The 15,486-nt window shown below is 40.9% G+C and overlaps 1 protein-coding gene across 3 annotated transcripts in view; it reads left to right on the top strand.

The window, feature by feature from the left end:
- The window catches only part of SAMD13 (sterile alpha motif domain containing 13), a 52,536-nt gene extending 38,054 nt beyond the window's left edge, over window positions 1–14,482 (top strand). For 2 of the 3 annotated variants that reach the window (XM_004026044.4, XM_004026046.4), the window contains exon 4: window positions 13,310–14,482. In XM_004026044.4, the coding sequence (XP_004026093.1) occupies window positions 13,310–13,453 (144 nt within the window). In that variant the 3' untranslated portion in view covers window positions 13,454–14,482. Of the gene's footprint in view, window positions 1–8,437; window positions 8,634–13,309 lie in introns of those variants that run through there. The other variant, XM_055351391.1, reaches the window with a different exon arrangement.
- Window positions 14,483–15,486: the final 1,004 nt, after the last annotated feature.

The raw sequence follows: 15,486 nt of genomic DNA, 5'->3' as shown, positions 1-15,486 counted from the left end.
GGGCAGTTTACAAAAGAAAAGGTTTAATTGGACTTACAGTCCCACATGGCTGGGGAGGGAGGCCTCACAATCATGGCGGAAGGCAACCAGGAGCAAGTCACATCTTACGTGGATGGCAGCAGGCAAAAAGAGAGAGAGCTTTTGAGGGGAACTCCTCTTTTTAAAACCGTCAGATCTCCTGAGACTTATTCACTGTCATGAGAAGAGCAGGAGAAAGACCTGCCCTCATGATTCAATTACCTCCCACCGGGTCCCTCCAACAACATGTGGGAATTCAAGATGAGATTTGGGTGGGGACACAGCCAAACCATATCACTGCACCCCTGGCCCCTCCCAAATCTCACATCCTCACATTTCAAAACCAATCATGCCTTCCCAACAGTCCCCCAAAGTCTTAACTCATTTCAGCATTAACTCAAAAGTCCACAGTCCAAAGTCTCATCCAAGACAAGGCAAGTCTCTTCTACCTATGAGCCTGTAAAATCAAAAGCAGTTAGTTACTTCCAGATACAGTGGGGGTACAGGCATTACGTAAATACAGCCATTCCAAATGGGAGAAATTGGCCAAAACATAGGGGCTACAGGCCCCCAAGCAAGTTCAAAATCCAGCAGGGCAGTCAAATCTTTAAGCTCCAAAATGATCTCCTTTGACTCCATGTCTCAAATCCAGGTCATGCTGATGCAAGAGGTGGGTTCCCATGGTCTTGGAAAGCTCTGCCTCTGTGGCTATGCAGGGTACAGCCTCCCTCCTGGCTGCTTTCATGGGCTAGTATTGAGTGTCTGCGGCTTTTCTGGGTGCACGGTGCAAGCTGTCAGTGGATCTACCATTCTGGGGTCTGGAGGATGGTGGCCCTCTTCTCTCAGCTCCACTAGGTGGTACCTCAGTAGGGACTCTATATGGGAGCTCCCACCCCACATTTCCCTCCACACTGCCCTAGCAGAGATTCTCCATGAAAGCCCCGCCCTTGCAGCAAACTTCTGCCTGGACATCCAGGCATTTCCATACATCTTCTGAAATCTAGGCAGAGATTCCCAAACCTCAATTCTTGACTTCTCTGCACTTGCAGGTTCAACACCACATGGAAGCTGCCAAAGCTTGAGGCTTGCACCCTCTGAAGCCACGACCCAAGCTCTACATTGGTCCCTTTCAGCCATGGCTGGAGTGGCTGGGACACAGGGCACCAGTCCCTACGCTGCACATAGCATGAGGACCCTGGGTCTGGCCCACAAAACCACCTTTTCCTCCTAGGCCCTCCTGTGATGGCAGGAGCTGCCATGAAGACCTCTGACATGCCCTGGAGACATTTTCCCCATTGTCTTAGGGATTAACATTTGGCTGTTCATTACTTATGCAGTTTTCTGCAACTGGCTTGAGTCTGTCCTCAGAAAATGGGATTTTCATTTCTATCACATTGTCAGGGTGCAAATTTTCTGAACTTTTTTGCTCTGTTTCCCTTATAAAACTGAATGCCTTTAACAACACCTAAGTCACTTCTTGAAGGCTTTGCTACTTAGAAATTTCTTTTACCAGATACCCTAAATCATCTCTCTCAAGTTCAAAGTTCCACAAATCTCTAGGGCAGGGGCAAAATGCCACCAGTCTCTTTGCTAAAATATAACAAAAGTCACCTTTGCTCTAGTTCCCAACAAGTTCCTCATCTCCATCTGAGACCACCTCAGCCTATACCTTATTGTTCATATCACTATCAGCATTTTTGTCAAAGTCATTCAACAAGTCTCTAGGAAGTTCCAAACTTTCCCACATTTTCCTGTCTCCTTCTGAGCCCTCCAACCTCTGCCTGTTACCCAGTTTCAAAGTCACTTCCACATTTTTGTGTATCTTTTCAGCAATGCCCCACTCTACTAGTACCAACTTACTGTAGTAGTCTATTTCACACTGCTGATAAAGACATATCCAAGACTGGGCAATGTACCAAAGAAAAGAGGTTTAATTGGACTTACAGTTCCACACGGCTGGGGAGGCCTCACAACCATGGAGGAAGGCAAGGAGGAGCAAGTCACACCTTATGTGGATGGCAGCAGGCAAAAAGAGAGAGAGCTGGTACAGGGGAACTCATCTCTCTTTTTTTTTTTTTTTTTTTTTTTGTTAAGACGGAGTCTCACTCTGTCACCCAGGCTGGAGTGCAATGGCGTGATCTCAGCTCGCTCCAACCTCCGCCTCCCGGTTCAAGTGATTCTTCTGCCTCAGCTTCCTCAGTAGCTAGGATTACATGTGCCTGCCATCATACCCAGCTAATTTTTGTATTTTTAGTAGAAACAGGGTTTCACCACATTAGCCAGGCTGGTCTCAAACTCCTGACCTCAGGTGATCCACCTGCCTCGGCCTCCCAAATTGCTGGGATTACAGGCATGAGCCACCGTGCCCGGCTGGGAACTCCTCTTTTTAAAACCATTAGATCTCCTGAGACTTATTCACTATCCTGAGAACAGCATGGGAAAGACCTGACCCCATGATTAAATTACCTCCCACTGGGCCCCTCCCACAACATGTGGGAATTCAAGACGAGATTTCGGTGGGATCACAGCCAAACCATATCAGCCAGTCTTCAAGCTCTGAGAATCTTTCCTCAGCTTGATCTATTCTGCTGAGACTGTATTATGAAACTCTTGAAGTAAGTTTTTCAGCTCTGCCAGATCAGTTTGATTCTTCTTAAAATGACCATTTCATCTTTCAGCTCCCATATATACCTTAGATTCCTTGGATTTTGCTTTAACTTTCTCTTGAACCTCAATGATCTTCATGCCTATCTATATTCTGACTTATATGTCTGTCATTTCAGCCATTTCAGTCTGGTTAAGAACAATTATTGGGGAACTAGTACAGTCATTTGGAGATAAGAAGACACTCTGACTTTTTGAGTTGCCAGAGTTATTGCACTAGGTTTTTTTGTTTTGTTTTGTTTTTTGTTTTTTGTGTTTTTTATTTTTTTATTTTTTCATCTCTGTGGGCTCATTCTTCTTCAGTCTTTGAAATTGCTGTCCTTTGGATGTGTTTTTTTTGCCTTTATCTTCTTTAATGCCCTTCAGGCTTTGATTGTGGTATAAGGTGATTGGCTTCATTTCCGCAAGATTTTAGGGGGACAAGGCTCAGCTTGGCACTTCTGGGCTGCATGCTGTAACTCTAGGGGGTTGGTACCGGGCCACAGCTTTGTTCTCTGGCCCCTTGTGGTTAGAACCTGCTTTACTGGAGGGGTCGAGGTATTCCCTGTCTGCTGGCCACAACACTCCAATGAGGGTTGCTGGCCACAGAGTTTCACTGGGGCAGTGGCAACGGGATCTGTGCTTGCTCATGCATGCCAGCAGCCACAGCAGCATGTCAGGGTGCACACACATCAGCTGGGGAGGAACTTTCTCTCCAAGTTGAGGAGTGAGTGGGAGGCAGGCCAGTAAGGGAGAAGCAGCAACTGGAGGGAGAGTCATGTAGGCAAGAGAGTTCTCTTCTAAGAGAGGAGACATCCAGACTTACTCACATCCAGGAAAGTAGCTAAAAGAATTGGATAGATTAAAATTGAAATAAATTGAGGAAAGTTAAGTGAAGCAAACTCCCTGAGGATATAGAAAGGGATGAGATCAAAAGAATATGGAGGAGCAAGGATGTGGAGAAATTTCTTTGTACATTGCTGGTTGAACTATAAAATAGTGCATCTGTTGTGGAAAATAATTTGGTAGATTCTCAAAAACTTAAGCATAGCTTTACTGTAGGACCCAGCAATTCCACCCAAAAGAATTGAAAAGAGGGAATTAAACAGATACTTGTACTTGTGCTGTGGTTATTACAGCATTGTTCACAATAACCAAAGGTGGAAATATTCCGAGTGTCCATGAACAGATGAATTGATTTTTAAAATGTGCTGTATACATATAATGGAATATTATTCAACCATAAAAAGGAATGAAGTTCTTATATGTGCTACGACATGGATAAACCTTGAAAGCATGTTAAATGAAATAAACCAGACAAATATTGCATAATTCCACTTACACGAAATGTCTAAAATAGGCAAATTCATAGAGATACAACATAGATTAAAAGTTACCAGAGGCTTGGGGGAGTAGGGAGTTATTAAGTAATGTGTGGATAATTTCTTTTTGAGATGGTGGAAGTGTTTTTAAAATAGATAGCGGCAATAATTGCATAACACTATAAATGTAATCAATGTGACCGTATACTTAAAAATGGTCAAAATGGCATATTTCATGTTATATGAATTTTATCCCAATAAAGTTTTTAAAATGTAATGCCAGCCATAATATATGTCATGATTCAATTTGGTAAATAAAATATTCAAGTATTTTATTTTAAAAAATATTAAGTAATTAGCACCAAGCAAGACAGGGTTCTCTTCCTCTGAGTTGGGAGCATAGGTGAAGTTGTGCACAGATATAAATAAGATTGTTCTTATGTGATGGTTAATGTATCATCTTGACTGGGCTAAGAGATGCCCAGATGGCTGGTAAAGCATTATTTCTGGGGGTGTCTGTGGGAGTGTTTGTGAAGGAGAGTAGTATTTGAATCAGTAGGCTGGATAAAGAAGATGGCCCTAACTGATGTGGGTGAATATCACCTCATCCCATGATGGCCCTAATAGAACAAAAATGTGGAGAAAGGGTAAATCACTCTGTTTGACCTGAGACAGCTATCATCTCCTGCCCTTAGAAATCAGAGCTTCTGGTTCTCAGGCCTTCAGACTCTGACTGGACTTATATCATCAGCCCCACCTCACCCTCCCATTCTCAGTCTTTCAGACTTGGACTGAATTATACCACTAGCTTTCCTGTTTTCCCAGCATGCAGGTTGGTCATATCTAACCAGTATCTCATTGGTTCTGTTTCTCTGGAGAACCCTAACTAATACACTTTGTCTTCATGGACATTAACGGAGTTCCTTACAGCCTCTATTTCCTTTGCTAAACAAGAGTCAAGCTCCTCTGCTTGGGGTAGATGGGGATTGATAGAGATTTAATAAGGAACTGGAGGACAGCAGTGAAGGTTAAGAATGGCCACCAAGGGGAATGGGAGAGGGCAATGACCAAGGATAACAAAAGAACAGTTGAGGTATTCTACTGGCCAGCTGAGATTGGTACACTGCAAATGTGTAGTGTTTCATCTTCATGGTTCCTTGATTTTTTTCCCCAGCTGCACTAGGTAGAGGAGTTAGAGAAGCTGGATTGCTGGACTCATCCTGGATGGGGGGTTTGTGGCATGGACACTGCAAAATCTAATGGCTTAAGAGGGCTACTTTATAGAGGGCTAATAAAAGAATAGCTCCCTGGTCAATCATTGGGTTCAGACTTGGTATGAAAGAGGAGTCAGAAAGGGACTGATAACCCTGGAGAAAGTGGAGTTGACATAAAAAAAAATGGGTTTAATGAGAGTGAGGAGTGAGAGACAGATCAGGATGTTGGGCTTTCAGTGTTGCAGAGATAGGACTCTTCTGGTTGATGACATGATAAGAAGAGGTTGTAAAAGTGAAGGGGAAATTGTAGAAATGGTTGGTGTATTAAAGTAGAGCAACAGATATGACCAGTAGTATATAATGGCTTAATTATAGTAGAATTTTATTTCTTGCTCATACAGATAGTCCAAGGTAGCTGGTGGGGATTTTCTGCTTCACTGTCATTCAAAGACCCAGGTGAAGGAGGCCTTGTTATCAGTTAAATAGCTTTCAAGATAATCTGGGCATTGACATAAGTTAGCATAAGGAAAAAGAGTAAGAAGACTGTGCAGGTAGTTTTATGGGCCTGAGAGAGGCATGCATCATCCCTTCTCATCTCATTGGCCAGAGCTTAGTCACATGGACACATTAAGTTTCAAAGAAGCCTGGGAAATCTGTAGTTGTGTGTCCTGCAAAAAGAGCAACCAGCAGCTCCCTTTTTAAAAGCATTTGTTGTTTTGATGCTGCTGCTTAGTTTAGTTCTTAAGTCCAAAGATAAATTTTGAAAAGGCTAACATTGAAAGACCCTTCACAGAATTACAAGAAACTATTTTAAAATTCAGATGGAAGAACAACATCAAAAAAAGCTCATATAGCCAAGACAATCCTAAGCAAAAAGAACAAAGTTGGAGGCATCATGCTACCAGACTTAAAACTATACTGTAAGGCCACAGTAACCAAAACAGCATGGTATTGGTATAAAAACAGACACCTAGACCAATGGAACAGAATGGAGAACTCAGAAATAAGACCACACATCTACAATCATCTGATCTTTGACAAACCTGACAAAAACAAGCAATGGGGAAAGGATTCTCTATTTAATAAATGGTGCTGGGAGAACTGGCTAGCCACATGCAGAAAACTGAAACTAGACCCCTTCCTTACACCTTATACAAAATTAACTCAAGATGGATTAAAACCTTAAATGTAAAACCCCAAACTATAAAAACCCTAGAAGAAAATCTAGGCAATACTATTCGGGACATAGGCATGGACAAAGATTTCATGATGAAAACATCAAAAGCAATTGCAACAAAAGCAAAAATTGACAAATGGGATCTAATTAAACAAAAGAGCTTCTGTACCACAAAAGAAACTATCATCAGAGTGAACAGGTAACCTATAGAGTGGGAGAAAAATTTTGCAATCTCTCCATCTGACAAAGGTCTAATATCCAGAATCTACAAGGAATTTAAACAAATTTACAAGAAAAAAACAAACAACCCCATTAAAAACTGGGCAAAGGACATGAAAAAACACTTATCAGAAGAAGACATTAGTGCAGCCAAGAAACATGAAAAAAACTCAACATCACAGATTATTAGGTAAATGCAAATCAAAACCACAATGAGATACCATCTTACACCAGTCAGAATGGCAATTATTAAACAGTCAAGAAACAACAGATGCTGGCAAGGTTGTGGAGAAATAGGAATGCTTTTACACTGTCAGTGTGAATGTAAATTAGTTCAACCATTTTGGAAGACAGTGTGGCAATTCCTCAAAGACCTAGAATCAGGAATACCATTTGATTCAGCAGTCCCATTACTGGGTATATGCCCAAAGGAATATAAATCATTCTATCCTGAAGATACATGCACATGTCTGTTCATTGCAGCACTATTCACAATAGCAAAGACATGGAATTAACCCAAATGCCCATCAATGATAGACTGGATAAAGAAAACATGGTACATAGACACCATGGAATGCTGTGAAGCCCTGAAAAGGAATGAGACCATGTCATTTGCAGGGACATGGATGGAGCTGGAAGCCATTATCCTCAGCAAACTAATGCAAGAACAGAAAACCAAACACTGCATGTTCTTACTTGTAAGTGGGAGCTGAAGAATGAGAACACATGGACACAGGGAGGGGAACAACACACACTGGGGCCTGTCAGGGGTGGGTTGGGGAGAAGGAGAGCATTAGGAAAAATAGCTAATGCATGCTGGGCTTAATACCTAGGTGATAGGTTGATAGTGCAACAAACCACCATGGCACACATTTACCTATGTAACAAACCTGCACATCCTGCACATCCTGCACATGTACTTAAAATAAAATTTAAATTGAAATTAAAAAAAATTTTTAATCAGCTGAAGAAGACTTATTTGACAATATGTGGGAGGTCTTCAATTCTAGTTATATCTTATAAATCTACTATTTTGAAAAGCCTGCCTAGTTTCATCTCTATGACCCAGTTTTCTCATTTGATAAAATGGGCCTTACTTATTTTCCTTCATCAGAAATGTGTTTCAGGTTTTTGGTGGTTTTTTTTTTTTTTTTTTTTTTTTTTGTAATACAGACCCTTTATCGCCTACCTTGTGCCAGCAGAAAATATTAAATAGCACTAGGAAATACTCATGAAGTCACTGAAAGCATTAGCCCTTACAGTGAGCCGAAATGGATTTTGTGTCCGATTTAAGTGCAAAAGCCATTTTGCTTGTGACTGTTACTTCAACAAATGAAATAAAGACTTTTGAGCCACACAAATAGCTTCTCTCTGAATAAGCTGCTCAGTGTTGATTTTTAAATAAGGTGAAGCCTCCCCACAGTGTATATTATCCACTCTAAATTTCCCACCAATAGGAAGGCAAGGCAAGCACAGCCATCAGCTGAGAGTCATTGGCTGAGAATGTTGAGCTCATAGTCACTCCACCCACAAGGAGCTGCTGACAGAAGGTGGGCGGGAGTGGAGGCATGTGAAGGATCCATACAACAAAGAGGAACTTCTCTCCAGAAGATGCTTCATCCCAAGAGCCTTGTGATAGTATTCAAAAAAGGGCTTGGTGTAAACTTGAATAGTTCACCATCTTCCTTTCCAACCTTATATGGAAATTCTTCCAAAAATAAACCCTGTCTTGGTGGGGAAAGGCTGTTTAAAGAAACATGGTGAGTTACTACAAAGTACTAGGTGTGCCTCAAAATGCTTCCTCCTCTGATATTAAGAAGGCTTATCACCAGTTGGCTCTGCAGGTACACCCAGACAAGAACCCAGGGAACAAAGAGGCATCTGAGGAGAAATTCAAACAAGTAGCAAGAGGCCTGTGAGGTCTTGTCTGATGCCAGGAAATGAAATGAGTATGACAAGTCCAGAAGGAACCGAACCAAAAGGGAAACAGAGGAGATGGCAGAGACAAAAAACATTTGGAGGAGGAACTATGCATTCTCAGGATTCTCAGGTGATGATTTTTCCCTTGGCCTTGTGGGTAAAGCCAGGAGATTCCACTCCTCCATCTTTGATGTGACTCCCATATTGGACACAGGATTTTCCACTTTTGTATCTCTGGGCTCCAGAGCAAGTACCTCTACCTCTGAGACATTTGAACCCTTTGTAAGCAGCGGACTGAGAAACTTCAGACTGGTCACCACTTGTAGCCAGACAGTAAATGGCAAGAGAGTTGTTACAAAGAAAGTGCTAGAAGATGTGAGGGGGAAGAGTGAAGCAGAAAAAGAAAGACTGTTTCATGAGATTCCTCCACATCATTGGTAAGAAGTTGATGCTGTGTTCTTTAACAGGGAGATTTTCATATGAGGCTGGGGTGTTCTGATGCTTATGAAAGACTGAATTGGTGTTTGAGAATGTTTTGAACTAGGATGGACAGAGGTCAGCTTAGTTCAAACCTCTCATTTCACAGAGGAGGGGAATGTGCCAGATGTTGCGTAAGAACCTAGTAAGTAGCAGGCAGAGCATCCATCCCCAGTCTTCTGATTCTAAATTGAGCCTCCTTTCCCTTATGCACCATCTGGGACAGTAGAGGCCACCACCACAAATATGGCCTTCCCAGTCAGCGCAGAGCCCGACCTTCATAAATTCCACTGACTTCTCTTCAATGTTTTTTTTCCCTGCCCTACCTTGCAATTGCCTAGTTGCCTGTCTTGATGGCTACTCTTTGTCTCTTCCTAGGCTCTTTTCTCTTTGCTACTTCTGTTCCCACCTATTCTTTCTTCCTATACATTTCCCATGGACCATATCACAAATAGCTTCAATTCAGAGTTACCTAGTATAGATTAATGCTGGCAGAGAGAATGAGTGAAAAGTAAATGGGTTGAGATCTTTATATGCTTTTAAAATTTATACATATTTTTTAATTTAAATTTTTTAGAGATAGGGTCTCACTATGTTGCCCAGGCTGGCCTTGAATTCCTGGGCTCAAGCAATCCTCCCACCTCAGCATCTCAAGTAGCTGGGACTGCAGGCATGTACCACCATACTCAGCTTTTATATGCTTTTTTCAATAAGTAGCATTTATTGAGTGATCAGTGCATGTCAGGAATTCTACTTCACAAAAGTTATCTCAATAATACTTGCAGCAGTGAAACACAGTAGTTACTTTCCCCCATCACATAGATAAGAAAATGAGGCTTAGAAAAATTCAGTAATGTGCCCCAGGCCCCACTAATAAGCAATAAAGTAGTGTCTTAGTCTAAAGCACATGCTTAGCTAGTGAGCTATAATATCTATGAATCCTACTCATTTATTTTTAAATCTAGATTCTTGCCCTCATTGGAAATTTAAACCTATCATCTCGGAACTTTACTTCCATGCATGAGTACTTGCTGGAACTTAATAAGTATGTAAACATTGTTTATTGCCCAATGGGAACCTGAAGGTTAATTTTACATAAAGACACAATCAATGTCAAAGTTTTACTGACACTAACAAATGATTATCAGTTAACACACAATTCCCAAGATGTGAAATATCTTTTTGTTTTGGACTTCATCATGATGTACATGCAAAATCTTGGTTTTGTTTTGTTTAGCTGGAATTGGTCACACTCCAACCACTTCATTTATATTAATACACAGACTGGGATCCAGAGGAGTTGTTCCTTACGGAAAGTTACTGATAGAGTCTGCAAGAACCTGTCTTCCAGTTTCCAGTCCCAAGCTCATTGTAGCACAGCATGCTGTTGGTAGAATTTGGATTTCACTTGCATCCCATGGACGTTATGTATCAAATTATTAGCTTTCTTAATCAAGGAACTTTCCTGTGTGTACAATTTTTATGAAACGAATGTTTTATGTAGTCTTTGAACTCTTTAATCTCAGTAAGTTTTCTGAGCCTAAATAGGAACATGCCTACATCTTCCTGGCAAAGGGGAGCACACTGGCAGAAAGGAAGCAGAAGGTGGATTTGGAATCAGAACACATCCCATTTCTTTCGAAGCCTATCCATTTCCACTTAGTAGTCATTGAGAACCTCCTACATGTCAGGCACTGTGTGCAGTGCTTTGCATCCAACATTTCTAATCCCTAAAGTCCTTTACTGGTTTATTTCCATCTTAAGGTGAGGAAATTGAGACTCAGGGCAGTTAAGTCCCCTACCCAGGGTCACATAGCAGTTTGTGGAGACAGGATTCAGATTGCGGTTTGCCTGACCGTAAGCTTCATTTCCATTATTCTCTATTCCACTCTCATTCCTTTGAGCTGCTCTAGTCAGGGTTTAAGAGGAATGTTTGGTTGTATGTATGAATTAACTATATTTATTTCAACATTTCTAAAATGAGGATTTCCAGATGGAGCTTTCTTTTACCAACCCTGGTCTGAGGTGAACTGCAGTGTGTCTACTGAACAAAGGGAAAATCAGATTGGAGCATGAAACATGATTTTTCCATTTTGTCTTAAGTAAAATCCAAATTTCAGCATTTTTCACAGGCATACTTGGCTTTTGACAGAAATGCTGAGTTGTCAAAGGACTTTTTGCCAGCAAAGATTTTTTAAAAATTCACTTTGAGTTAGTCGAGGAAGTTTTCTTGGTGTATAGAAATGAAAGCAGTGTCATCTCTTCCTGATGCCTGTTTAAAACATGTAGTAAGTGAAGTGTGAGCACACAACAGCCGAGGAAAGATGGGGGGTAGGAGGGCTTTACCGTTCAGTAAAGCATTCCGAGCCCGTGTGCAAGACACAGCGTGAGCTTTAAGGTTACATCTAATTTGGTCTCTGACCTCACAGTGTCTTCAGCACGGCTACTGTGGTTTCCAGGGGCCAGAGGCTCCTCTCCCAACTCTCAGACATGCAGGTTTCTCTAATCAGCAATCTCTAGGATTACTACTTGCCTAAATAGGAAGCAAAGTACTTTAGGATTATTGAGTCAATTCCTGTGTCCTTAAGGAATTTTCTGTTCTTTGTACTATGAATCAGCTGCTTTTTAATGTTATAGTCTCTCACAAATTAATGTGAGACATTTTGTGTTCTGGTAACTGACAGAATAAAGATTTCCCAAACTCAAAACCACCATAGACGAGGTAGAAGTAATTCCTTGTTCTGCTCTGGTTCATATTAGGTGGTTGACAAGTAAAATGAGGACCTGGTCCTGTCGAGAATGATGGAAGGGATAATGACAAGTGATTGTATAACTCATAGCTCAGGGAGCATTTGCAAGAGCGGTTTCTCACAGAATCTTGTCAGAAACCCCGCCAAGGAGGAAAGAGAAGAGAAGGGACTTGCCTAAGGTCACAAAGTGGGTGTTTCTTCAGCCGCCTAGCCTGCTGCTATTTCTCCCACACTCTCAGGAACTCAAAGCACATTTTCTTCCCAGCCTGGCAAGCCAGGCACATGAGAGTTGGAGGAGCTGCCCTGGGGATGGTGTGGGAGGGAGTCCGTTTTACGTAGTTGCAGCTACACACGGTGTCCCCATGTCTGTCGGTCAGTGGAGGAGGTAGGTACAGAAGTATGTGGGTATAACCATGCACAGAAATGTCGTGACTCACCGACCATGCACAGCTGGTTTAACTCTTGAATCCAAGTCACCTAGGAACCAGCTCAGGTTCTTAAGAGACGTAAGGTCCCCATAGCAAACAATAACAAAAATAATGTGGCATTCAGCATTCTTCTCAGTGCTTCCTTTCCAAAAGTTTCAAACCACTTTGTATATTTGGGATCCCCATCTCTTTTGTGAGAAGCCTGTTTTTATTTCACCCCAAAGCTTTGTAGTCTCTCCAGAATACCTGGAGTGCAGTGTACCTGACTCTGTGCCTAAGGGTGCAGGGAATGGACTCTGAGCAGAACAGGGAAGGGATTTTCAGCTGGCAGGGCCCTACCCCTCACTACCTTATTTGGAAGTTTGAGGATCCATTCAGAGAGAGTGTGGTAGGGGAACTTATCTTGGAGAGGTTGATTTTTGGGTTGAGGCAGGATGGTTCCCTCTTTAAAGGGCAGGAAAGTCTCCCAGAGGGTGAGTCATTTTTCTAATGCCCAATGTTGCAATTGTGAAGACTCCAGGAAACCTAAGACTCTAGTCCCCATCGGACCTTCTAAAAAACATATATTTAAGTATCAAGAGAAGCAGAGGGGGAGTATAAAAAGAACTTTGGCTTTGGCTGCAGGTATATGAGAGTTCAAATTCTATGCACCCCTTTCCTAACTTCTTGATCTTAGAGGGTGAACTTCTTGCTTGATCCTTGGCTTGCCTGTAAAATAGAAATGATCACCTCTGCCCATTCCAATTTACAGAGTTGTTTTAGAAATTAAGTTCATGGAAAATTCTGCATAAACTTTAATAGACTTTATAAATGGAAAGTGTCATTATTCTTTTCAGAAGCAACATCTTTGATCCTTAAGGGTACATGCAGTAAGCTTGCGATCTGTTTTTTAAGATGTGATGTTTGTGATAGGATCTTGAAAGCAAGATCAGCTATAGATTGTGTTTAATGCCAAAGTATAGCTAAAAGATGTAAGATAAAAATAGAGGATTTCATTTTTTCCATTTTGGCACTACTACAAATGTAATGTTTTTAGCTTGGGCACAATTGGTGTGACTTTTACCTCTGAACTTCCTTTTGTCTTCATTATCCTTGAGCTTTTGGACTCACATGTTGGCTTTACCTTCTGCTTCCATTATAGGAAATTGATGGAAAATCCCTGCTATTGATGACAAGAAATGATGTGTTGACAGGACTTCAGTTAAAATTGGGGCCTGCTCTGAAAATCTACGAATATCATGTAAAACCTCTGCAGACAAAGCATTTAAAGAACAACTCTTCATAGTACAGTCAAATTGGGGTCTTCGACCTCAAAAAATACATAATGACATAATTTAGTTTCATGTAATGAAACTTTGTAAACAGAATACATACATGTGTATATGTAAAGAATTTCAATCAAATGAAACGTTATCCTATTGGATAGACTAGGCAATTCATCAGCTCACCTGAAATCAGCCAGGAGGAGCAAGGACAAGATGCGCACAGGGTGGTTTTCCTCATGGATTTTGTCAAATAGAATGATCTTTGACACGATTAGACACTCCTCCCCACAAAGGCTTTGAAATCATAAGGATTTTCCTCATCTCTTTATAGATAGCTTTCCCAAAATCTTTTAAAAAAGAATTTAATTAAATGACAGTCTTTTGGTTACAGACTTAGGATGAGTAAAAACAAGAAAATTTGGGGAGGGGGAGAAAGAAGAAAGGGATTGCTGTCTCCCTTGAATTCCTCTGTTCCTTAGAGCTTGTGTTACTTGGACGGAATTGCCGACACCCTTTTTTATAGAGGGTTCTCCACTTGACCTTATTAAGGTTTTATTGGGATATGCTGCAGTGTTTGAAATGAACATGCATCATGGCCCCTTCAGGAGCAGAATCATAGCTCTGAAAAGAGAAGCTCCGTTGTGTACTGAGGATATCCATCCATATTCAGCTAGCTTTCAAATGGGGTAATGATATTTTCTGCATAGATTTTCTTTTAAATTGGTTCTTTGTTTCTGAAGAAAGAATTTTTTTTAACTTCGTGGTTTTATTTATAATAATTTGTTTTTGAAGAAATTTGCTGAGAGTTACAGGTCAAAAAGCCTTGTTACTAGTACAGAATATTTTTATATATATTCCTTCATGATGGTGTAATTTTTTTTAATTGTCCTATGCTTTGTTCAGTTCCTGGGTTAAGTACTTGTTTTTAAGAGCTTGGAAAAAGTGGGCTTGCTACATCTCTGTTCAAAGAGACATTTGTTCAATCTCTGTGTGTCAACGCCTTGTTGAATTGGTGCTTTGTGGTTGCAATAAAGCATTGCTTCAGTTTATTGCCGGTGTATCTTTGATCTTTTCTGTTTGGTTGCTTCTTCAGTTGGGATTAAGGATTAAGGTCTCCTGGAAACCAGGGAAAGAAAATTAAGCATTTTTGGGAGAAAAAAATTTAGAGGTAGAAATTATACAAATCTATGTGTGGATTTATCTTCTTTTTAAAGTGAATCATTCAAGTAGATCTCATTTCTTCTCTCATCCCCAATTTTAGGTATTATTTTCGCCAAAGATTTTTTTGTTTGCTGTAGGCCAGTGGGGGTCATGATTTTTTTGAAATTCTAATAAAAGCTACTGACTTTCTCTGCAGACAAAAGCTCACATTTCCACATACAAAACTTGCAGAGAGTTGGTGGACTCATAATTTCCCTCTTCCTCCTCCTCAAGTTAAGAGTTCCTATTTTAGAGAATATCATAATTCAGTCCCCTGTGGAGATAATTTCTTGAAAGAACAGCAAGTCTGAAGATGACAGTGAAAAAAAACACAGGAAGTGGTATAGATAGTAGGTGGGTTTAAAAATGCATTCCAAATTAATTCAATTATAGAGCGTACGGAGTATCTGAAATTTAAGTAATGCTTTGTTTTCACTGTAACTGGGAAAAGTGGTTACAAAAGAGACTTTTTTTAAATCTCCAAGTTCCCACAGTCTACCTAAGACAGAAAACGCAAGTAAAAGGCAAAATATATAGTTAAGTGTTGTGAGGAGTGATGGAGACAAAAGGTGACAACTGCAGCTGCTGGAGACCTGGATAGGAAAGAAGGGATTCCTGGATCAAGCAGAAGGAAGATGGAATGAGGATCTTGATGAAAACCTCTGTGAAGGAGTGTCCTGCTGTAAAATCTGATGATGTTTGACCCGTCTCTACCTCAAAGGGATAGTATGAGGTATTTCTGAGCCCTAACTTTTGTGCACCCACCTGATACCTTCTCTAGTCGTTTGGAATAGGTTTGGTTGTGAGTGATGGAAACTGTCTCTCCCACCCCCACCAATTAATAAACTAGATA

The sequence above is a fragment of the Gorilla gorilla genome, chromosome 1 (assembly GCF_029281585.2).
Source record: "Gorilla gorilla gorilla isolate KB3781 chromosome 1, NHGRI_mGorGor1-v2.1_pri, whole genome shotgun sequence".
NCBI lineage: Eukaryota > Metazoa > Chordata > Mammalia > Primates > Hominidae > Gorilla > Gorilla gorilla.
This window is presented reverse-complemented; position numbering and strand designations above follow the sequence as displayed.